Below are 25,175 nucleotides of genomic sequence, written 5' to 3'. Positions count from 1 at the left end.
TTAATATTACTCATAAGCAGTTCTCCGTATGACTCAGTGTGTTGCGTGGCGTGGCGGCGGCGGCTCCTTGTTTAACTCTCAGCAAAGCGCCTTGTTTTAGCATGTGGAAGTTGGAAGGAGCCTTGCGCTTACACTAAGAAGAAAAAAGCGCGCCCTCTCTAAGTCCCATTGGTCTACCCTCCCCTTGCAGTGATGTTCCATCAACATGGCTCGACAAAGCCCAGCAGTTTGCAGGCAGGAGGCGAGCTTTCTCAGCATCATGTAGGGAATCTCCCTCCGTGACTTGGTGCCTCAGAGCCATGGCGTCACGACATTCGGCATCGCAGACTTGGCTCCGTTGGCCTCTGTGCTCAGACCCACTCATGGTTTCTGGGCCTATGGCAGTTGCAGGGGAGGATGTCACACTTTGGCAGGCACAGCGTTTCTCATCACAGTAATACTCTGCCCGGAGAAGTGGTAGCTTCTAGCCTTCTCCCTGCCGTAGCTATTTCTGTCCTGTCTTTCCACCAGAAAAATGCAGCAAACAAACTCCCGATTAACAAAATCTATGGGGCACGTATGCACCCTTCAAGACCAGGAGGGAATCTACATGTCGTACTGAAGGCGCTTGTGTGCGCCTCCAGTGTGTCCTCAAAACGAGGGTGTAGACGGAGAAAGAAGAGACGGAGGAAGAGGCGGTGGAGGAGGAGGCTGGGGAACTGGTCATGTCCTCGCTGCTGCCGCCTCCCCGCCAGCCTCCTGCTGCCGGGGTAAGAGCCACCCAGGTCGGAGAGCTCAGAAGCCGAGCTCTCCAACCCGGGTGGCTCTTACCCCGGCAGCAGGAGGCCGGCGGGGAGGCGGCGGCGGCGAGGACGCGGCCGGTTCCCCAGCCGCCGCCTCCACCGCCTCTTCCTCCGTCTCTTCTTTCTCCGTCTACACCATCATTTTGAGGACGCACTGGAGGCACACGTAAGCGCCTTCAGTACGACGTGTAGATTCCCTCCAGGTGTCTTCCACCCATACTAGCTAGACCCTGACACACCATTGTAGTTTATAGTTCTATGGTTTGGGAAGAAACAGGACCAAAGTGGGGTCCAAACTCACACACACACATACACACACGCCCCCTCGCACACTTGTAAATTCTCCGACCAGACCAGACCAGCTGTAGGATCGTTGTCATATGTTTAAAAGCCAGTTCCTGGGTTCTGTCTCTTTGTCACACTCTAGTGAGACCCAGAGATGGAAGACAGGGTGGGTCTGTGCAGCTACTGTGCAGGGAAAAAGCTTGGTTCTGAATGACTCACGTCGCATTTTCTCAGACGAAGCCAATGAGCTTGCACTCTGGGACACAGCAGGGTCGGGGGCAAACTTCCCCCTGCAAGATGTGGGCGCTGACACCCTGCTTTGCGAACATACAGTCTAAAATCGTGTTTGAGCACTGCTTTCGTCTTTGTAATAGTTTTCAGTCCTATCCTACAGCCTTGGCTCTGTCGACGAGAGGGTCGGAAATGAAGAGGCAACAGAAAGAGGCTTTCATTAGGAAGGGCAAAAAGGGGAAAGGGCAGAAAACTAGCAATCTGAAATGCATGTTCTGCTGCAGTTTAATAGAACAATTGTACGCTAATTTCCCGTCGATTTCACAGGAAGACGTGACGGGAGCTGGAGTTTGCAGCGCCTTTAGCTCCCCCTAGTGGCGATGAGAAACGAACTCTGTCTGTCTGTCAAAGGAAATTAGCAACGATCAAGAAAAGTATCATCTCTTTACTTAAACAACAACAACAAAAACCCCAATTAGGCCTATAATCAAGAGTAATTCAATGAGAAGGTATAATATGATTAGGAGCGTAGCTGCATTCTGACCTCCTTTCCGAGACTTGAGGCGCATTCCCTGATCATGCGGGCATCGCACAGATCTTAACAGACACTCAGGGAGCTAAAAGCAAGTGGCGAGGTGGCCCTGTGTGGGTGGCCATTTATTGATGTGCCGTGTGAAGCAGGCCATTACTAGAGAAACTGAGCGTTCAACAGTGGACGTGCTTTGGAGGCAGCGTGCCAGAAACTGATGGACAGAGACGGAGGACGTTGCTCTGGTTTGGCTTATTCAGATTCATACCCCCACCCACCCTTCCGGTGCATTTATCAGAGCAGCTTGCAGCAAAATATTGAAATAAAAGAAGTTAAGCGCAAAGCAACGCATCTATAAAAGCAACATAAAAACCATATCCATTCGAACAAGGAAAGCATAAAAGGTCTGGCAAAATAAAAGGGCCTTCGCTTGGGCCTGGAAAGTCGTCAGGGCTGGCAACCAGGCGAGACTCTCTGGGGCCCTCCCCCTGGTAACCACCCCTGGGGTGCCCCACGGCAGGGGCTGCGCCTTGGGTGCCACCATCCGTGGCTTGACTCAGACCGGGCGCGCACAATTTCATAGAATCATAGAATCATAGAATAGCAGAGTTGGAAGGGGCCTACAAGGCCATCGAGTCCAACCCCCTGCTCAATGCAGGAATCCACCCTAAAGCATCCCTGACAGATGGTTGTCCAGCTGCCTCTTGAATGCCTCTAGTGTGGGAGAGCCCACAACCTCCCTAGGTAGCTGATTCCATTGTCACACTGCTCTAACAGTCAGGAAGTTTTTCCTGATGTCCAGCCGGAATCTGGCTTCCTTTAACTTGAGCCCGTTATTCCGTGTCCTGCACTCTGGGAGGATCGAGAAGAGATCCTGGCCCTCCTCTGTGTGACAACCTTTTAAGTATTTGAAGAGTGCTATCATGTCTCCCCTCAATCTTCTCTTCTCCAGGCTAAACATGCCCAGTTCTTTCAGTCTCTCTTCATAGGGCTTTGTTTCTAGACCTCTGATCATCCTGGTTGCCCTCTTCTGAACACACTCCAGCTTGTCTGTATCCTTCTTGAATTGTGGAGCCCAGAACTGGACGCAATACTCTAGATGAGGCCTAACCAGGGCCGAATAGAGAGGAACCAGTACCTCACGTGATTTGGAAGCTATACTTCTATTAATGCAGCCCAAAATAGCATTTGCCTTTCTTGCAGCCATATCGCACTGTTGGCTCATATTCAGCTTGTGATCTACAACAATTCCAAGATCTTTCTCATTTGTAGTATTGCTGAGCCAAGTGTCCCCCATCTTGTAACTGTGCAATTGGTTTCTATTCCCTAAATGTAGAACTTGGCATTTATCCCTATTAAATTTCATTCTGTTGTTTTCAGCCCAGCACTCCAGCCTATCAAGATCACTTTGAAGTTTGTTTCTGTCTTCCAGGGTATTAGCTATCCCACCCAATTTGTCCAGAGTTGCGTGACTTTGCTTGACGTCTTTGCCGTAGCAAACGAAGGGCTGCCCGAGGCTGTGCAAAGATGGATCTGTTTGCTAGGGAATGCGATGCATTATAAACGCCACCTGACCGTGCCTGTGCATTGAAGTGAAGAAAGATGGCGACACACCGGTTACTAAACCGCAGCAACGGCCACGAGCCAGTAGTAATGGCAGGTTTTCTGCCTCCCACTGTAGCATTTTCAACTGCCAGTAGATATGAAAGCTCCATAGCCAGACTTTGAATTACCCAGAAATGTTGGACAGTCATGGGCATTTTGGATAAATGAGGTTGCACCTCACCGAGTATTTGACTCCTCAGAGCTGGATAGTTGTTATAGATGAAATGTGCACATGGGCTGGTTCTTTAGAGCTGCTTTTTAATGCAATGCTTGCATTCCTGGGGGTTCCTACACCCTGCATTAGGAAAGGGAAGCAATATGCCTCTGTATGCTACACTAAGTGAAATGCAGAAAGGCAGGTTGGCTGGTTTTAAGGTCAGGATGTTACGGTGCAAAGCAGAAATGACTCTAGATTAGAGCTCTCCTTCTTTGGGTAACACACACCTTGGCATTCTCGCCCTATTAGTAAATGAACGAATTGAAGGTTAACCTGCATGGATCTGTACTGAGGCTGGGCTGGTTGACAATGATACATAAGCCAAGTATTTGTCTGGAATAACTGCGATAATGGGCACAATACAGTCCAGGTTAAGCACTTTTAAGCTCCATTTATTTTAATGGGAGGTTTAAGCACGTGCCAGCCATCCGTAATTTTATGGACTCTTCATTTTTCTGGAGCATAATAAGTACGAAATGTCTTAGGGACGGCGTTATAGCAAAATGCAATAGCAGTTTATGCTTTAAAAATGCCAACCAATCAACGAGGCAAAATTGTTTTCTAAACATAGCACAAGTTGGTATTTAGTTTGTCATCCCTGTTTGAAAACCGAAATGGCTGCAACTGAAATCGGGATAATCAAGGACTGCAGTGGCCTTGACATTTTGCTGCCCTGTTTTCCAGCTCCATGGAGAATAAGTAAAACCAAACGATGTTACATGATACTTTTTCCCAAAGGCCACTTGACGTCCAGCTCATTTGGCCCACTAATGTGGACAATAGCCGGACGTGACTTTTCCTAGATTCGCAGAGCTCTCTTTCACGTACATCCATTGGGCGGCTCTATCAACTTTTTTCGGATTCTTCTGACCTAGGAAATACATTTATGTCCTTCTGTTTGGTTTTTGGCTCTACGTCACCTGCACTTCTCACTTGCATAAAACCCTGCAATCACTAACTATTCAGGCTCTCTCAGGTGATGATCAAGAGTTCTCGCAGAAGTCACCAGCAAATTACCCTGGGATTTCCTTGTTGTGTAGGTAGGTCATGGCAGTGTGAACTCACTCTGCTCTGCTTAATTGCCGTCTGATTAATAGCCTTTGATACCAAAATCTGTTCCCTGAAGTGGAGGGCAGCCGTGTTAAACGGATCAGGTGAAATGGGTCCGTTAACTAATTGCATTGATTCTAACTGTTCAGACCTGGTATGTGTTATGTCTAAGTCGCTGTCTGCTTAAAAAGGTATTTCTATGTTGTTGTTCTCTAAGAATATTTGAATATGCTGGATCAGCCAATGCTCACCTAGTCCATCACTCCAGCTGTGTCAGGATCAGGTACTAGTGACAAGTGCTTTCAGGATCCAGGTCCGAGCTCAAAGGGCTGCTCTGCTGCAGAGTGCTGGCAGAACTCAGGCCCTGGCCAGCAGCAGTTCATAATGGGGTAATTCGGTGCAGCTGGGAGCAGCTAGAGTCAGGGCTATTTAAGACCCACATTGTGACTGCAGCATTTGCTACAGCAACATCATTCCTGTGGTGCTTGGCGCCTGTTCCTGGTTTCCTGACGCCTTGTTTGTTCCTGATCTTGGACTGCTCTTTGGACTATGCCACGTCATGGTTATACCAGTAAACTGCTCTATCCTAAACAGCTTGTGCGTGGGTTAGACTTTGTACACCTTCGCTCTCCCGGGTCCCGGCACTCAGTCTGCGCTCTCAGCTGCCCACGTCCCGGACTATTACAGGCTGAAATAGTAGCCAGCCAGATTCCCCTGAGAAGTAGATGAGCAGGGATTGAGAGTGTTAACTGGAACATAATGTTTTGTCCGTAGATAGGCAATGAACCTTCGCAATCCTTTATTAAAACCCATGTGGTTCTCCTCTATCACATTTCTCATTGTAAGTTCCTCAAGGCAGGAATCTGTCCTCTTGTGACCTAAGCTAGGGTGACCCTATGATTAGGAGGACAGGGCTCCTGTATCTTTAACAGTTGCATAGAAAAGGGGATTTCAGCAGGTGCCGTTTGTATATATGGAGAACCTGGTGAAATTCCCTCTTCATCACAACAGTTAAAGTGCAGGAGCTATACTAGAGTGACCAGATTGAAAAGAGGGCAGGGCACCTGCAGCTTTAACTGGTGTGATGAAGAGGGAATTTCATCAGGTGCTGCATGCATACAAATGACACCTGCTGAAATTCGCTTTTCAATACAACTGTTAACGATACAGGAGCCCTGTCCTCCTTTTAATATGGTCACCCTACCTAAGCCACACACATAAATAAATAGGAATACCTAATCTAGTGGCCATCTTCTTGCGATGCATTTCTTTGGAGAACATTATGTATATTTTAAATTATTCTACTCTCTTGAAATGGAAATAGTTCTTTTCCCCTTCAACATCAGTCACCTGTTCAAAAAGAAACCTTTAAATAGTCCTTTTCCTTGATGAAAAGCAAGATGAAAAATTTCAGCTCTTTGAGAAACTGGAACAAAAGTAGACATAAAATAATAATAATGATAATAATGATGATGGTGATGATGATGTGCTTGCACAATAGAGACCCAATTCTGAGACAATTGTAGAATCGATGAGATACGTGTTGAAAATCAGCCATCAATTCATCTCACTTTCTTTGAATGATTCACTCATTGACTAGTTCTCGACTTTCAATCTTGACAGCAAGCAGTACATGAAGAGATCTTTGTCTCCCTCTTTTGTGTCAATGGTGCATCACTTGGGGGGGTCCTTTCTATAAGCTGAAGAAAACGTTATGGATTAGCATTTGTTTGGGAAAATCCGCATATGGATGCTTATTTCTCACGATTGACAGTGCAACCCCAGGGCTGCGCCAGTAATCAGTGCTATACTGGAAGAACCAAGGGTTTCAGATACCAATATTAAAGACCTGGGAAAGAATCCTAACTCACTCGACAGGGTTGTTGCAAGGATAAAATGAGGAGCCATGTAAGTCACCCTGAGCTCCTTGGCAGAAAGATGGGATCAAAACATGTGACAAGTAAATAAGAGTATGAGGATATCTTGAGTCCCAGGGAGATCTCGTAACTCTGGAAGAGAGAGCAGTGGTGGTGGTGCGTATTTGGTACAAACGGAGAAGAGATGCAAAGTGTACACTTGAAGCAGGGGGACAAAAAGGAACGCACAGTTCTCGCCCGTCGTCAGGCTCAGTTTAATTGATCAATGCCTACAAGTCTCTTGATGAAAAGGGGCGCGCAAGGGCCTGTTCTTAGCCTGTCAGCTAAATTTCTCCATCACTCTGCGCTGACTCTTCTAGCCATTGGCAAGGTGGTCGTGTCCACGCCGGGGATGTACATTAATCTCTCCCTGCGTCCGCTTGAAGCGCGCCACTCCCAGATTCTCGGAATGTGACAATTCAGCAAAATGATGGGCCAGAAGCCCCATCCGAGTGTTCTGGGAGAGGCAGAAGCTTGCATCAGATGTCCGCCTTTTCATGTGCTGTCTCGGCCAGAGGTGAGCGTGGGCAGGCCGGTGAGGATGTGCGGACAAAGCAGTTTAGGAGCAACCCCTTTGGCCAGCATTCTCCAAACTTTTTCAGGGAACAGAGGAAACTGCCTTCTACCAGGTCAGATTATTTGTTCATCAAGCCTAGTATTTGTTTCTCTGACTGATGATCGCCCTCCATGGCTTGGGCCGAAAAGGGTCTTTCCCATCGCTGGCACAGGGGATTGGAGCTGAGACCCTCCGATGCAAAGTGTGTGCTCTACCACAGAGATAAGGCCCTTTCCATCCTCATGTGGCCTCTTCTCCATCAGCTGGCTTGCTGCACACCTACCGTGGAATCCCAGTGCATCACGGAGGGTTCTGTGCTACAGAGGCCCACTCAGGCCCAGCTCATGCAGAGCACCGGTCAAGCCTTTTGAGTGTCACCCATCCCTACGCTAAGTGAGCGTCCAAAATAGGGCACACCTAACATCTCCCCAGGTAACCGCGACTGGGGAAGGCAACGGCAAACCACCCCGCCATAAGGCCTGCCAAGAAAACGTCAGCAAAAGCAGGCGTCCCTCTAGGAGTCAGTAATGACTCAAGTGCTTTGCACGAGAGGTTCCTTTCCTTTTTTCCTAACATCTCCCCATGGCTGGGGAAGGTCAGCAATAATGGTGGACAAGCCGCCTCTCAGTGAGGTTTATCTGCCGTTAACACTGGAGAGGGAGAATGAAATGGAGTAACCTTCAGCACAGCATGGCTGGCTGATTGGAACACTTCACACGGAAATATTTTCTTGCAGGTCCCACTTGCCTGCTAGCATTACCCGCTGGCTTAGATCCAGATGTAAACATGCCGAGAATACAATGACCGTCATCAATAGGACTTGAGTTTCAATGGGTCTGCTCTAAGTATGACCAAATAGTATTGCGTGCAGTTCTGGGCACCACACTTCAAGAAGGATGCAGCAAGCTGGAGCGTGTTCAGAGGAGGGCGACCAGGATGATCAGGGGTCTGGAAACAAAGCCCTATGAAGAGAGACTGAAAGAACTGGGCATGTTTAGCCTGGAGAAGAGAGGATTGAGGGGAGACAGGATAGCACTCTTCAAATAATTAAAAGGTTGTCCCACAGAGGAGGGCCAGGATTTCTTCTCGATCCTCCCAGAGTGCAGGACATGGAATAATGAGCTTAAGTGTCAGGAAGCCAGATTCCGGCTGGACATCAGGAAAAACTTCCTGACTGTTAGAGCAGTATGACAATGGAACCAGTTACCTAGGGAGGTCTTGGGCTCCCCCACACTAGAGGCATTTAAGAGGGAGCTGGAAAACCATCTGTCAAGTGTGCTTTAGGGTGGATCCCTGCATTGAGTGGGGGGTTGGACTCGATGGCCTTAGAGGCCCCTTCCAACTCTACTATTCTATGATTCTGATTCTATGAAATCTGGATCCAATCCTCTCTGTTTTCCCCTGACCTTCGTATCTTTCCCTCGTTTGTGACGAGGGTTTACTCTCTCTTTTTTCTCCTTTTGAAAAAGTTTTGAACCACGTCCATCCTCTGTGTGTGTATTTCTGTGCCTCCCGTACTTCAGCCGTACAGATTTACCCTCGTGAAGCTCATCCCTATTGCCAAGGCTGTGGCGGGCGGAATCTGCTCTTGGCATCAGCTCCATACTGTGTTTGCGTCTGTCTGTATGATACCGCTAATTGTCTGCCTGCCTCTGCATTCTCTGCTCTTGGCGCTGCTACGCAGCCGTGGTTATCAATTTAAAAAGAAAAAAGAACAGAAAATAATTAATTGTACAGCTTTCTCCGTTTTCGCTATTTACTCTTTCTCCTGAGTGATTCTTCAAAGGGGTTACAGGAACAGGCTGGAAGGTAAAGCAAATCCTCCTTAAAATAACAACTACAGACAACAAGATGCACCAGATCCCTAAACAGAAACATGAGCGCTCAGTTTAAAATGGCAAGTAAAAATATTGTTTGGTGGTGCCAGAGCATCCTTTCGGTTGCCAAGAATGGATTTTGGGCCCGGGGTGTGTGTGTGTGTGGTTTCTTTGCTGCACCTGTTACTCTTGATAATGTCACCAGCATCTTAAGCCACCTTTCCAGCTCTCGTTTATGCATGAGTGATGGCAAGGGATTGTGAGGAAAGCATACTGCCTAGAATTTTGCAGCACCTTCTGGATGCAAATCAGCCTGTGATTCTACCTCTGGCAGAGACATGCCGATACTTCTGAAGTTTCTCCCTCAGCCTAACCCATGCGTTAGAATCCCCAAATGCTTTCTGCAGTTGTTGATTTTTTTATTTTTAAAAAAACATACTTTCAAGTTAACACAAGTTATTATTATTATTATTATTTATTTATTTATTTATTTATATAGCACCATCAATGTACATTGTGCTGTACAGAGTAAAACAGTAAATAGCAAGACTCTGCCGCATAGGCTTACAATCTAATAAAATCATAGTAAAACAATAAGGAGGGGAAGAGAATGCAAACAGGCACAGGGTAGGGTAAGCAGGCACAGGGTAGGGTAAAACTAACAGTAGAAAGTCTGCGCAATGGTCTGATCTAAGCAGGATTGCAATGGCTGGACTATTATTCATGGAACTTCCAGGTCCAGAGGAAGAACACCTGTTGATCAGAGGAAACAGCAGAGGAAAGGGTGCAAAAGGCAGGAGGAAGCCAGGCAGAGAAACTAGGGGCAGGAAGACATCTAAATTGCCAGCCAGCTGACACTAGTTGGGGTGAAAGTCTTAGCTAGATGGCACAAGAGAATGCCTCCTGCCATATATGCCTACCCTTGTCTTAAACCAGACTTATTTGAACCTGATTCAGCCCAGGGATAAGCAACGCTGGGAATTCCATTCCATTTAAGCTCAGTAGGATTCCACAGTGTTTCCATTCCGGTAAGCGGCAGCAAACTTTAGCGGGTTCCCCCACCCCCCACCCCCGGAATCTGGAAATTTTTGGCGGATTTTACCCCCAGCTCCCACCATTTGCACAAATGCTAATCCGTGCAAAATGGGTTTCGGGAGGGGTCACAAATAAGCTAGTCGTGTGTGTGTGTGTGTGTGTGTGTGAAATATATAGTTTTAATGGCAAACTTGCAGGTCCGCCTAACTAGTCCTGCAGTTGAATATTCCCTTCTTGTAAATATCCTCGTCAGTTTCATTCTCCCCCATGCCCTACTTTGCTTGGCCCAGCAGAGCCATACTTGTCAAAGTACTTGTCAATTTCATCCTCTACTTCCCTGCTTCCTGAGTGAAGCAGGTGGAGAATTTGACAAGTTCTTTGACAGGTGTGGAATGTGGCTCTGCTAGGCTAAATGAAGTAGTCTGTTTGGAGGATGAAACTGACAAGGGAATTTACAAGAGAAGACTATGCCTCCGAGGGGCTACATGTGGACATGCGGACTTGTGATGGTGCGCACTTGTGCAAAACCGCCAATAAAAAAAAGAATTTAAAAAATGACGAAGCTCGACTGGCTATACATTGAGTTGACACCTGCAGGGGGGAATGGAATGGAATTCACCAGGGCTGAAGCCCAAGAATCTGTCAAATTTCCACCCCCCAAACAGAATCTTCATACATTCCTATTTCAGCCTAAGGACCAGATTCAAGTGGTGCTCAGGGCTGAAAGTAAAAGGTGCTTCCTTGACCCCCCCCCCTTTTTTTTTTAAAGGCTGGGGTTAAAGGTGAGTCTCGGTATGGAAGGATGAGGAACCCGTGCTAGAAATGTCTGTGCTATGTAATTCTTTTAACGCACACTACCGTTTTCGAAAAAAAGAGTCAGATTATATATACCATGAAAATCAGGTAGCTTTTCAAACATATTTACTTGCTGATCCTGGCTGTGTTTACTCAGGATTGACTTTATCGTGTCAAGGAACTTTTGAAGTCTTGTTTCGCAAGCTCCAGTGCGCAGCAGACCACGTGGGAACGAATCATGACTTAACAAGCCGTTTTTCCTACCCAAGGGTGGCAGATCAGAATTTCAGGAAAGGAAAGGAGATTCCGTAGCAGAGAAAGGCATTGGTTTCTGTTGATTTTCAACGGAGCTTTGGCGTTCTGAAATACCACGCATGTGTGATATTCTATACAACTGTGGTTAATTCAATTTAGAAGCGGTTCTATAAAATACAGGCCTTCCCTGAACATTTGGATAATCTGACAACCTGCCTATTTTTTTTCAAGAGGCAGGGCTGGGATCAGTGCATTTCCAGGGCCCTAGCATCTTACCTGGACCCACTTCTAATTCCTGCCCTGGGGGCGCTTTCACACACACCCTCCTTGTCCACCCCTCTGGGTGGCTGGCTATAACTACCATTTTAATTTCCCCACAAGGCTCCTCATGGAGTATCACTCCTGGCATTATGGGAAATGTAAATGGGGGCTGGAGCCGGTGAAGAAGAGAAGCATGTTCCTGCCTGAGATGAAAAACCGAAGCAAATTAATCTGGGTCCAGGGGTGTTACTAGGCCTGGCCCGCAAGGCCCAAGCCCTGAATCTATTTCCCCATGCCCTGGATCTATTTCACGGAACCCTGAGTGTCCATTGGTGCCAATGAAAGGCTTTTCCTCAGGTTAATTGCCAAGTGCTGGTATTAATATTTAAAGCCCTGAACGGTCATCCTCAGGGGTCCTTCTCATCCTTTGCGTCCTTCTCCGCAAGCCACTGCCAAAGGAAATGAGGCAGGTGGCTACCAGGAGGAGCAGGGCCTTCTCTGCTGTGGCACCCCGGCTGTGGAACGAGCTCCCTAAGGAGGTTCGCTTGGCACCTACATTATATGCCTTTAGACGCCAGGACAAGACCTTTTTATTCTCTCAGCATTTTAACAGTCTATAAATAAATTTTAACTTGGTGTTTTAAATTTGTAATTTTGCATTGCTGCTGTTTTTATCTGGTTGAGCTTTTATATTGTATTTTCTGCTATGGTTTTATACTGTTGTTTTATACTTTGAATGTTTTTAATTTTTGTGAACCGCCCAGAGAGCCCCGGCTATTGGATGGTATAGAAATGAAATGAAATAAATAAATAAATAAATAAAATGGGGGGGGGATTTTCAAACAGGATTGCAGCTAGCGAGAGAAAGGTTAACTTCCCTCTCCCCACATGCTGCCAACCCCCACCCCAAATCTTTCCTTGTATGCCAATTAAGTTTTTTTAAAAAAACAACTTTCCCCACTGATTTGCGATAATGTGGGTCAAGCTGCAAATTATTTGCAGCATATATTTTATTTGAGGTTATTTGGAGGGGGAAAAAATCATTGGACGGCTTTGCCTCCTGTGAAATTTACATAAATCTTAGGGATTAATTTGCATGTATGCATGTAAATTAGCATATAGAGATTTTATGTAGATTTGTGTCCCATGGGGCTGGGCCTTGAATCTTTTAAGTAAATAGCAACCCACCCACCCTGTCTTGGGGCACTATCCACCACAAATTGCTCCTGCACAAACCCTATTGAAATCAGATTTCTGCAGAAGAATGCCTTCATGGATTGTGGCCAATACATTGGATGTGTCCATCTACCTCTTTCGCCACAGTTAATGGCACCTATCTGACTGAGACTGCTGCACCTAATGGCCCACTCTGTCCTTAACATGCAGGCAATAGATCCCAGAGTGTGATGCTCTGCCGTCCCTACTGTGAACCCTTCCAGATTTGACACTGCTCTCTTTCCACGCAAAATCCCAAAGCTCCAGAATATACATGTGCCTCTCATGTGCTAGGAGTCTGTGCAGAGAGAGAGAACAAGCTATTCGAGGTTGCAAGCCAAACGGTGCTTGAGGAAAATTGGATGGTGCAAAAAAAAAAAAAAGAATTAAAAAATATTTTTTTAAAAATCCAGCTCCTAGCCCATTTCTACCCTGTAATTCCCGTGCTCCCTGTGGGCCTGGTGCCAGCCAGGCTCCGTCTGTGGGCATGCTTCGCCTCAACAGTGTTGTGATGCTTTAATCATTGTGTTGTCTGGATCGGCTCTGTAACGAGGCTGGTTGACGCAGTGGTGGAAAATGCTGGCAGCCTCTCCACATTAGTCACCGATGAGAGGTGCCACAGCTTAGCTGTCTGCAGCCCAGTAAAAAAGAATTTGAAGGATAAAAGCATTCGTTAGCATAGAGATGTCGCACGGCCCCCAACAGCCCTAATGCTGTTTTGTTTCTCCTGCGGACGCATGTGCACACAGCCAGGGATTGTGCCGCGGTAGCATGTGGAGACTGGGCTGTTCTAACATCATCGCTGCACTAACATCATCAGATCTTCGCTTCACCAGGCCTGAAACTAGAGATGTCCGGGTTTTGTGAAATTCGCCCTGGCGGTGTCACTCATTCTCATGTCTGTTCACTGACGGACACAGATTTTTTTTCCTCCGGTATGCGGGGAAATGCACAAATAATTCCATAAGGAAGTTCGCAGCAATTTACATACCGTATTTCTTAGATTCTAAGATGCACTTCTCCCCCCATAAAAACATCTCTAAAAACGGGGTGCGTCTTAGAATCACGGGTGCATTTATTTTTCTTAGAATCAAAGCTTTTTTTTCTGTTGGTGGTACTGAAATTAGTGTGCGTCTTACAATCGATGGCGTCTTACAATCGAAGAAATACGGTAATTTATATTAGTACGGAATGTTTAGCGTATTGTCCCCCGCCCCCCAATTCGACTTTTCCCCACCTATATTTTCCAGCACGGTTGATTTCTCGGCAGACAGTTGCATATTTTCCTGCGATTTCATTGGTGTAAATTACAGGAAAGTAAAAAAAATAATCACCTGGAAGTCTGCGGACCCCCGCAGCCTGGGGAGGCCGGTCCGCAGCGGATTCAACCAGTCAGATTCTTCGAAATCCAAACTCATTTTAGTATGCCTCAAATTTCTCTGGCATCCCTACCTGGAACACATCCCATGAGAAACAAAATAGGTGTGATGTTAAGCGTGTCAGAGACCTGGGGAGATGCTGTCAGGAGACGTGCAAAATCCTTTGGTTGTGAAATGGCCCTGAAAGTTTCTGTGTGGAAGCACACAGTAGCCCTTTTGAGACATGAATGAACGTGGCGAGCCCTCCGAGCTCACTGGTTCTGCATGGTGGTTGTACAAACATTCAAATGTACACATGTGGGTCAGGGAAGGACCTTGCCACCGCAACAGTGCTCTCCTTCCTGGTGTGGCGATGAACAGCCTGAGGTCCATGGATAGCTACAGGAATCTCTTACAGCTAGATGGATTCCTTTTATTCAATGCTATTCATATCATTTGTGTTCTGCAGAGCACCTGACCATCTGATTGAAAAGATGATGATGATGATGATGATGATGATGATAACTACTACTACTACTACTACTACTACTTTACTCAAGCACTTGCATAATGGCTATATTCAATTTTGCATTTCACTTTTTAATTGCACCGCAATATTTTTGCAGCAGAGTTACCAATGGCAAACACGCCAAAAATATATATACAATCAACTTTATTTATGTTTTGCATTATTAATGCAGTGCTTAAAATTCTTCCAGTTGGTTTTGATTGAATTGTTTCTTCTTTTTCTCTCCCCCCCCCCCCAATTTTTTTTCCCCCTTTTGGGTGTGCGATTCTGTCGTTTAATGGAGCGGTAAATAAGAATTTCTGATAATGAGCCCAAGCATCTGTCACAACAACCTGGCGGTGGTTATTAACATTCCCATTAACGGCAGGGTGGGCAGCGATAATATGGAAACCGCACAGTTAGAACAAAATAAATAGTTGGTGTCAGGCTGAGTGGGTGTTAATTACTATTTTATTTTATAATCCCAGAGAGGAAGAGAGTAAAGATATATAAATATAGTAGTAGTAGTAATAATAATAATAATAATAATAATAATAATAATAATAATAATAATAATAATAATGTGGCGTATCAAGGTTGTGGCCTCTAAAGAAAGAACCCAAAGGAGGAGCAGATAACCATGGCTATACCTTCCTTGGATGGCAATAATTTAATGGCTTCCATTTGCAGTCTGTTAAATGAGCATAGAACAATGAGACTGTGCTCTCAAGCACCGTGAGCAGAGGTTATTGCTATACCACCAGCAAGCAAGAAAAGAAGCATGCTATTACTTTACATTCCATTTTAGCTATTCTGGTAAAATGATGGCTGCCCCTAATTAAAGAAGAAAGTAGATGTCATGGATCGGGACTTTGAACCCTTGTCCTTGGAATAAGAGGGTTCTGAGTCAATGGTTCAGGGAGAGGACTGAAAAGGCTTCCACCTCTGGGTGAATCAGTTCCTGAAATATCTGCCCTCCTGCATCCATAAGAGATTCCGAAGACTCCCACCATGAAGATACTAGCATGCCACAGCCACCTCGTGTTGTTGCAGCCTGAGCCTGCTTAAAGAGACCAGACCCCTTTAACAGAAAGGCCCTTAGTTAGTATGGAGGTGCAGCCAATCAGCTTAATGAAGCCAAGCCCCAACTTAAGGCTCAGTCTTGATCTACTGCTTGTTGGAGCAACATACAAAGAACTTTGTCTGGCTTCCAAGTCTCAGCATTACTCGGAGCACTCCATGGTGCAGACCTGTTCTTGTGTCCCTCAGAAACCTGACTTGCCCCAAATTTTGGTAAAGCCCTAATACATACTAGGCCCCTGGAACCCAGACCTCGCTACTGCTCAACAACACTAAGCTCTTGCCATGACAGAAGCCAAGCAGAACAGTAGGCTAAGGTTGATTTGGAATGTCAAATGCACTTGTTCGTCTATTGACCAACACAGAGCATGATCCAGTGGACAGTCCCGCTTTCAAAAAGCAAATTGATCCATTAACTAGATGTTTCATGTTTACACTCTTGGAGATGTCGCACCAATATTCCTGAGCGGTATATCTAACTTGGGATTAGAATGCGTTTCTTTCTAATAAACATGTCAGGAGATTAGGGATGGATGAATTGGCATCCTCTGGGCAAACTGAATTTAAAGTATTCAGTTGGTAGCTATTGTCGCTGCTGGCATAGGCGCACAGTATGAGAATGAGAGCCTCCCTGTGCTTAACGCTTGGGGAAATATTTCATCTGCACTGGGCTAGCTTCCATTAAAGGGGAACAACCAGAGCCTTGTGCTTACAGGCCTGGATTATACTATTTCAGGTGCTTCCAGACGAAGTTTTGTGTGTGCAATTGCCCTGCCTCATTCAGAGAATTTTATTAGGGGTGGTGTTCATACAACAGTGTCTTCTATTTGTAACCCTCCATGAGGTGGGGTACTGCCCAATGTCTTTTGATCGATAGCAGTAGGAGCTGTCCATCTGAAGCACTCTCAGGCTGCAGGTGGGGGGCTCTCATGATGGGAAATGCCCCCCATAAAAACAACATCTTATGCATGGAAAACTAGAACGTCAGGCCAAGTTAGAACATTGATGTGCAGGCATTCTGCGTAGTTTTTTTTGAGGGGGGGCGGGATGTATGGAAAGGCATTCAGTCATGTGAGCTTGGGTGTGAGGCGGGCTGTTTTCTGAAGAAGACCAAACGTACGCGATAAAAAATAAACTATTCCGTCAAATCAAAATCCCCGCCATATACACAGACTTGGTTAACCCTGGCCATTGACTGCTAGCCTATGCAGGGGAGTTCCCCAGCTCTTCTAGGATGTGTTTGACCCACTTCTAGACCCCCACAATTTGGGAGGGGAGGCTCCCCACTAGAGACACTGCACGCCCTTCAACGAATTCATCTGGAAATCAATTGCCTCTTGGCTTTAAAACCATTCGGTGGGCACTTTCGGAGGGCAGTGGGGAAGCTATCGTTTGACTTTCAGAACTACTAACTGCTCAAAGCAGTACGGCTGTGCCGAGTGACTGTGCAGGCTTTGAAGAGAGAGGGGGTGTGTGTTGCTCCCTATAACCTCCAGCCAAACAAAGAAGAAAAACGATTGTAGGAAGAAGAAGGCAGAACAGAAAAGCTGGATGCCTTTGGAGGTGGGGGGGGGGGCAAAGGTTCAAAGGCTTTGTGAAAGGCAGTGGCAACTCCTAGGGAATCCAAGTGCTATGGCCTTTGTCCGCCTCAGGCCTTTTCCTACCTGCTGCTTGGTGACGGCTCTTGCGTTCACTTCTAACTCTCCCTTCCACCCCACCCCACCCTCTCTCTCTCTCTCTCTCTCTGCTCTCTTTCTCAAGCGCCAGCAATGCCCCCCCAGAACATCCAGGTCAACGCGCTCTCCGCAAGCCAGCTGGAAGTCACCTGGGACCCTCCTCCTGTGGACAGCCAGAACGGGAACATACAAGGCTACAAGGCAAGTGTGCGCGGGAGTGCGACTCCCCTATTGCAGACCTTCCACCTTTCCTGCTCAAGACGGGCACGGGGGTCAGAGCCGGCTGCACCTCCGGATTGGCAAGTGGTATTACACGGGTCTAAGAGATGTAGCTGCATGCATGAATGCATATCTGGGAAGACCATAATTTGCCGCATGTTCATGCATAAATTAAGCTGTCGTTGGCAGCGGGGTGGATGTTGCAAAACAGGCATTTGGGCAATTTTCACACAGGATGCCATCTGAAAGCATCCCCCCTCCCCTCTGCCCTGTACACCTTGCAGGAAAGATGCGACCAAATAATACAGTCTTGCTGGATCGGACCCAAATGTTCCATATCCGGCTTCTCACATTGGCCAACTAGATGCCTCTGAGAAGTTCACAAGAAGGGCTTGAAAACTTCCACTGTCCCCTGCTGCTGCACCCCAGCGACTGGTTCTTATTAAAATTCCATTTCTTAATCTGGAAATGCCATGTGTGCGGTCGCCCTGAGAGGTGGGGTGTTTGCAGCAGCGGGCAGGCAGGGGTGGAACCTCTGAATGAAACCGGACTTATGGGGATGGGGACCAGGGCTGCAGCCCTTTAACGAAGGGGCCTGGCAGCATAATGCAATGAGATTTTAATGTTCTGTTTCCATATTCATGTTTGGTGTCATCAAAAAGTTCCTTTGGTTTTTTCAACAAGACGAAATTGATTGAATTGCAGGTCATGTAGGTCCACCTAGCAAAAAGATTGTTCAGGTTTCTAGTCCCCATGAATCTTATTTATCTTGTTATTCAGCTACAATGTTTATATTCTACTTTTTGATCAAAATGGACCCCCAAGGCAGCGTAAGCTACCCAAAATCAAAATCAAACAATATCGAAAGAATCAAAATCAAAACAAATCTACAACAGCCAGCAAACAGTCAACATGATCCACATAAAACAGCAATGCTGGCATAGGCTTTGTCAAGCAATGACCTCCAAGAGTCTTTATCAAAAGCAAAGTCTCAGCAGTGTCTAAACACCACTGGAGAGGGAGCAAGCTGAACCTCCCTAGGGAAGGCATTTCAGCCTAGGTGCCACTATGAAGATGGCCCTGTTGGTGTAGCTACTCACCATACCTCATCCAACCAAAGACAGGCCTCCAAGGTAGTTGTGGGTCGGGGTGGGCAGAGGGGGTGCTTAGGAGATATCCTGGCCACAGACCACCTAGAGCAGTGGTTCCCAAACCTTTTCAGGTCACCGCCCGCTTGGTTCCACAAACTCATGCCCAGCGCCCCCTACCCTACACTATAAAAATCATTATTCAGAATAGCAGTTTTCAATGACCCACTAAGGAAGATAATAACAAGAAAATTCAAAACTGTAACAATTAATTGAATATTTACTCAAAATCCAATTACATTTTTTTTTAGTTTATTCAATTAAACATAATTGATGAACTTGATCCAGCGATATCATCTTTTCAAAGTCTGATAGTCATTTAGCAAGAATATTAGATATCACATTTAGTAACTAGGGTAGAGTACCTCACTATTCTGTAAATTCTTAACGCTCCTCTGGATCCTGCTGGTCCGGGCGTCCAGGCTGAGCAGCGGCGGCCAGGCGGAGGAGCTAAGAATGAAAATGAGAAGCACCCGCCACAGGCTTGCCGAGGGAGGGGAAAGAGAGTAAACGCCTCTGTTTTGCAGCCAGCGTGGCGGGGCACACCAAGCAGGGTATGTCTCTTCATTAGCATTTTGGTGCTATTGAAACATTTCAATTCACCGTTAAAAGGACTCTTCTTAAACGGTATTAATACATGTGTGGATTCTTCCCCTATACGTCTTGGGACCAAACTACTTTCTCCCATAAAAATGTCCCTGGGTTTTAAGACCTTTCGGAGAGGCGCTTCTCGGAGGAGACCACCTCGAGCACCCCCCTGCTGCCCCCTTGCCTCTTAACGTCCCCCTATGCAATCTCACTGCCCCCAAGGGGGCAGTACTGCCCACTTTGGGAACCGCTGATCTAGACCGTTAAGGATCAAAAACGACATCTTGAATGGTTCCTGGAAACCACCTGGAAGCTGGCGAAAGGGTCTCAAAAATCAGAGCCACGCGCCCCAAGCCTCCCACCCCTGTTAACAATTTGGTAGCCACATCCCAATCGCCGTTTCCAAGCACTTTTAAAAACTGGCCCCATGTAGAAGGTATTACCAAGGTTCTCATCGGGATATCGCCACAGCTGCAGCCCGGCCCTTCTTGTCCACGGAGGTCGCAGCTGCTTCACAGCACAAGCGGGAGAAGAGCACTTCTGGCCACTTCTCTAAGCGAAACTTCCCGACCATCCTGGGGCCAGGCTTACTGCAAGCCGTGGCGCTTGGCTCGTGTTTGTCGCCTGGCTCACCCTCCGCTTTGTGAGTTAGAGGCGCAAATGGAGAAAAGCTGAGCCAAGGAAAAATAATCTGGCATTACCACTTGGCAGAAGCAGGTTACCTGCTATCACAATCCGTATATTCTCCCTTCTGTTTGCGCGCCGGCTGTTCTAATAGCTTGGCTTGTAGCACCAAAGCAGGCTCTTGGCTGGTCACGGAGGTCAAGTTCCTGGCTTGTCCAGGATGGGATTGATTTACCATTACACCCATTAGCGGCTCTCACACAGCCAGACTGGGAGTCCTGCTAGGGTGGAATTAGGGAGAGGAGCGCATGTTTGTATTGTAGCCGCTGGTACTGGTCTTCAGATAAAGCCGTCGGATTGCCCAATTCTGACCATGCCGCAGATGTTATATACTCACAAGAACGTAAGAGCCCTGCTAAATCAGACCAAAGGATCCATCCAGCCCGACATCCGGTGTCTCACAGCGGAGAAGCAAACACTTCCAGGAAGCTCACACACACTGGTTTGCAGAGCCACGCTGCTTCCGTGGGGCAAAGGGCCACGGAGAGAGATCTCCTTCTTTATTCATTTGCCAAATCATCTTTGGAAGCAGCTGTCCCCACATTTTGGAGCAGCAAATTCCACAAACCAATTGTTTGCTAAGTGAAAAAGTCCTTTCTCAGGTGTGACCTGAATCTCCCACCAACCCATTTTATTGGATGGCTCCGTTCTAGTATTCTGAGAAGGAGAAGGACTCCCTCTTTGGCCACTTGGCAGAATTTTATTTGCTCCCTACCCAGAGCTTAATCTGCACTGGTACGGCAGGAGAGAGAGAGAGAGAGAGAGGTGGTGTGGAGGGAGGTCAGGTTCCACCTCTGCCTTGTACATAGCTCCTTGGCAAAGTAGTTTGTCTTCTCTGAAATGGATGCTGGAGCAGAAAACCGCATGTTCAAAAGAGCGTTTCCTCTGTGTGTGTTTTGAAACTCACCCTCCATCGCTGCCTTGAGCTTAGGCTCTTGAGAAAGTTGCTTTTTCTTTTAGACTCAGCAGTTTGCCTTCTGGGAAATAGATATTTTGTGACTGGCCCTGCCCACCATGGCAGCCATTTTGAGAATGGGCAGCCCCCACCCTCATAGCAAGCATTTTGTAAGAGTGCCCACAACGTGCTCCCACAATCCCAGATGTTATAGCCCCCCCCCCAAGTTACAGAACAGACACGTGGCAGCAGAGGAACAGTAACTTCAGTGCAGGGCGGGCTAGAACTCCAGCTAAGTGGACCCTTTTCTCTTCCAATTAGGTTTATTACTGGGAGGAGGACAGCCAGAACGATACGGAGAAAGTGAAGGTCCTTTTCCTCCCAGAGACAAGCGTCCGGCTGAAGAATCTGACCAGTTACTCCAAACACCTGGTCTGTATCTCTGCATTCAACGCAGCAGGGGATGGGCCAAGGAGCAGCCCTGGGCAGGGCAGGACGCAGCAGGCAGGTAAGAACGTGGCTTCTGTCTACAAGGCAGGGCTCAGCCGGGCCTCTCTCTTGCACGTCTAACTTGGCGCTTCCCTTCCTGTATTTTAAAAAGCAAACCGCCAAAGGTGCACATCTATGGGATATCCAAATGATCAGTCCAGCGTCTCAGAAATCACCCAGGACCTTCTCCAGAATGTATGGGTCTTGTACCCAAACCTGAACGTTTTGACATTACAAAGACGTGCAATTTGGGTCATTTTTTTGAATTGTTTCTTGATAAATACTGGAATGTGTCATCAGAAACACCCTAGCACATCCAGCTGTTGGGCCCGTTTCCCAACCTGGTGCCCTCCAGATGTGTTGGACTACAACTCCCAGCATGCCCCATCCAGCATGGAGAAGGCTACAATGAGGGCAGTGGGGGAGATCAAGGCCACTTGGCCTGCTCTGCTTGAGAGCTACCCATTGGATGTAATGTTCTAGTAGGGTCCTAACCCCATAGGTCTGATCCTTGCCCTATTGGGGGGGGGGGTTAGGACCCTTTGCATGCATTGAGGCTACACACACTGTGCAGCCGTTCCGTCAAACATGACCCCAGATGTGCCCAGCAGTCTGGGTCAGAGCGAATCCCATTCACCCACCATACATACAGTAGGTTCTATAAGGTTGAAGCTACATCTGGATGGCTTTGAAAAGGGGTTAGACAAATTTCTGGAGGAGAAGGCTATCAATGGCTACTAGTCCTGCTGACTCTATATGCTACCTCCAGTACCAGAGGCAGCAGGCCCATGTTGCAGGTGGGTGCTGAAACACTGATGACCTACTTGTGTGTTTCCTGTGAGATGTGTTTCCTGAACGGAATGGACCCTTGATCTCATCCAGGATGGTTCTTCTTGTGTCCTTATACTGGCATAGAGCTCCTTCTAAGGAGTCCAAATACAGACGTGAGCCAAGGCTTTGGGTGTTTCGATGTAAAGCGCTGCAGTGCTGTTTCCTTTTTCGAAGGCGTGACCCTGCACGAAGGCATCCGCTGCTCAAAACCGGTGCTGCAAAACACAACCGAGTAGAATAGGAAGAACATTTCTCCTGCAGGCCGCAGTTCCGGTCTTACGTGCCGCAGACACAGATTAGGAGCAATTTCGTGGGGAGAGGGAGGGAGGGTTTGTGATATTCGTGGCACTAAGCATTGGTGCTGCTATTCATTGCGTTCGTACGTCTTTCAGCTCCCAGTGCGCCCAGCTCCTTGGCTTTCTCCGAAATCACTTGCTCTGCGCTCAACGTGTCCTGGGGGGAGCCGGCTGCAGCCAACGGGATTCTGCAGGGCTATCGGGTGATTTATGAGCCTTTGGCCCCAGTAAAAGGTAAGATTGCTCAGGTAGGAATGTATGCCTCTTCTGGGAAGGAGGAAAATGCATCGTTAATGTGTGCACGTCCACCAATCCTTTTCTCTCTGCTTTGCTATATAGGCACACGCCAATAGGCGATGGAGACTCTCTGCCAAACCTGTTCGGTGGAGTTTATGGATTGCATTGGGACAATCAAATTCCGCCTCTCCACTGCAGCTCCTTGGAGCCCCTCAACCCAGATTTATTTATTTCTTTCTTTATTTATTTATTGCGTTTTTAGACCGCCCAATAGCCGAAGCTGCCTGGGCGGTTTCCAAAAATTAAAACCATAAAAAACCATTCAAAGTATAAAACAAACCGTATAAAAGCATGATATAAAATACAGTATAAAAACACAACCAGGATAAAACCGGGCAGCAATGCACAACTTCACACAGATTTAAAATGCAAATCGAAAACAGCCAAGTTAAAATTAAGTTGCTAGACTGTTAAAATGCTGAGAAAATAAAAAGGTCGTCTAAAAGAGTATAGTGTAGGTGCCAGGCAAACCTCTTTAGGAAGCTCAAGCCACAACCGGGGTGCCACAGCAGAGAAGGCCCTGCTCCTCCTGGTAGCCACCTGCCTCACTTGGGGTGTTTGCAGGGGCAGAGGATGCTACAGGAGAGGAGGAAAGGGAAACTCTCATTGTGAGTGTTAGACGTTCATTCAAATGATGTTGGATTTAGCCTTATAAGTTGGATTTCGCCCTATCAGCAAGAATACTACCTTTGTTGGGTGCCATGAAGAGGCATTGTGCTGCCATGATGCAGAGGAAGTAAAACCTTGCAAAGACTAGGATTCTGGATTTCCCTAACAATGCATTGTCCATCAGAAATTATGGAAGGGCCAGCCCTTCAGTGGGTGCAACCCCAGAGAAGGCCCTGTTTTTTATAGCCTCAAGATGCAGAAGGCAAAGCAGACGCCCCTATGTTTACTCGGAGGATGGCAACAAGGGAGAGGGCCTTTTCAGTGGTGGCCCCCCAATTATGGAATGATCTCGCTATTGAGACTCACCTGGCACCAACATTGTTATCTTTTCGGCGCCAGGTCAAGGCATTTAACAGCGTTTAACAACATATGCTAAAGTTTGTTTTTAGAGGACCCCAGAACTTTTGTTGTTTAAATGGATACTGTTTTATACTATTGTTTTTATATTTTTGATGGTTTTAAATTTTGTATACTTTTAATGTTCACTGTTTTTAACTTTTGTAAACTGCCCAGAGAGCTTCGGCTATGAGGCGGTATATAAACTAACTAACTAACTAACTAACTAAATAAATAAATAAATAAATAAATAACATTAGCCTACTTTCAGTAGCCACCTTGGGATTATTTCTTGCCCTAGTAGGCAGGGTATAAATATATTAAATAAATCCCTCCAAATGTCCAAGAAAATGAGAACTTTAGAGAAGCCCAGCTTACTTTCCCTGCATCCCTACATTATTCAGAGTGCTGAATAGCAACTCCGACATCAGTTACCTGAACCATATTCTTCTCTTGTACGTGATTTCATGATCCCGGTCCTTTTTTCCAGCTGCAATCAGACTTTCTTCAGTCTCTGGTAGCATTTTTCATCCAGCCCTGGATTTAATCCTGCCCTCGTCGATTGAGAGCCTAAACAGTATGATTAATTTATCAAAATAACGGCAGCGAAAAAAATTGATAATCTGTCTGCAAATGAATATAAAATCATTCTAAGGGTAAATTTGAAAAAGATTCAAAGGTTTTGCTGTCTGGTTATTTAATGTTTATTTTATACTTCTGGTGGGTTGCAGTGGTCCAGTCAGATCTTAGACTTGGACTTCAACGAATTCCTGCTGACTCAAATGAACGAGGGGATCAATCGCTCATATCGTTTGGGTTCTTTATTCATATAGCCATGGGGGGGGGGGAAGGAAGCTGCCTTTAGGCCTTGAATTTCCATGCCTCATGCACTGAGTACATTGTACTCCTAAATGAAAGCAGAACAAAAACTTTCACCACCGGCAAGAGGTTCAGCATGAAGCACTACCGCAGAAAAAGTGTATAAATTTAATCTAGAAACAGGAGGAGGGCCTGCAAGAGGCTGAAGTATTTTGGGGATAATTCTCCCCTGTGTTCTGCCTTGCAAAACCTACGGGGTATTAATCCTTTACATGAGAGCACTGGGGTCAGGAAAGCGAGTGTTATCACCTGTGCTTGGAATCAGTTCTTTATTTACAGAGTCTACATTCAATCTCATGCTTCAGGACAGATATTTAATCTGGAGGGAAAGACGCCCCTCCTTCCTGACATCTCACATTTGTGCCTTTGACTGGCCGCATGGCATGACTTGGGGGCCGGTTGCGCTGAGCCATGGTGCAGTGATGCATTTTAGAAGTGTGGGCGCTCATGGTGACGGCCCCCCTAAGTCACGCCCCCCGCCCTCCCCAGGAGAGTCCAAAAATGCCGCGTTGATTCATCTCAACCAACCAATCTAGCCGCTTGCATCTCCATCAGGAGCAGCAGGGTCTTTTTTTCCCCCAAAGGGAGTGCTCATTATTGCCCCTTCAAGAACAAAACTCCCCAAAATACTTTGCATAATGACAAGGAACAATTCGTTGTTGCTGGGAGAATT

At 46.7% G+C, this 25,175-nt stretch overlaps 1 protein-coding gene across 2 annotated transcripts in view; it reads left to right on the top strand.

Annotated features, from left to right (window-relative positions):
- Nucleotides 1-25,175, top strand: part of SDK1 (sidekick cell adhesion molecule 1) — a 563,777-nt gene that overhangs the window by 500,901 nt on the left and 37,701 nt on the right. For both annotated transcript variants that reach the window (XM_063143659.1, XM_063143658.1), the window contains exons 36-38: nucleotides 17,257-17,372; nucleotides 21,027-21,213; nucleotides 22,418-22,555. In XM_063143659.1, the coding sequence (XP_062999729.1) occupies nucleotides 17,257-17,372; nucleotides 21,027-21,213; nucleotides 22,418-22,555 (441 nt within the window). The remainder of the gene's footprint in view (nucleotides 1-17,256; nucleotides 17,373-21,026; nucleotides 21,214-22,417; nucleotides 22,556-25,175) is intronic.

This window comes from Elgaria multicarinata, chromosome 17 (assembly GCF_023053635.1).
Source record: "Elgaria multicarinata webbii isolate HBS135686 ecotype San Diego chromosome 17, rElgMul1.1.pri, whole genome shotgun sequence".
Classification (NCBI taxonomy): Eukaryota; Metazoa; Chordata; class Lepidosauria; order Squamata; family Anguidae; genus Elgaria; species Elgaria multicarinata.
The sequence above is the reverse complement of the archived record's forward strand: the minus strand, read 5'-3'. Positions and strand labels throughout refer to the sequence as shown.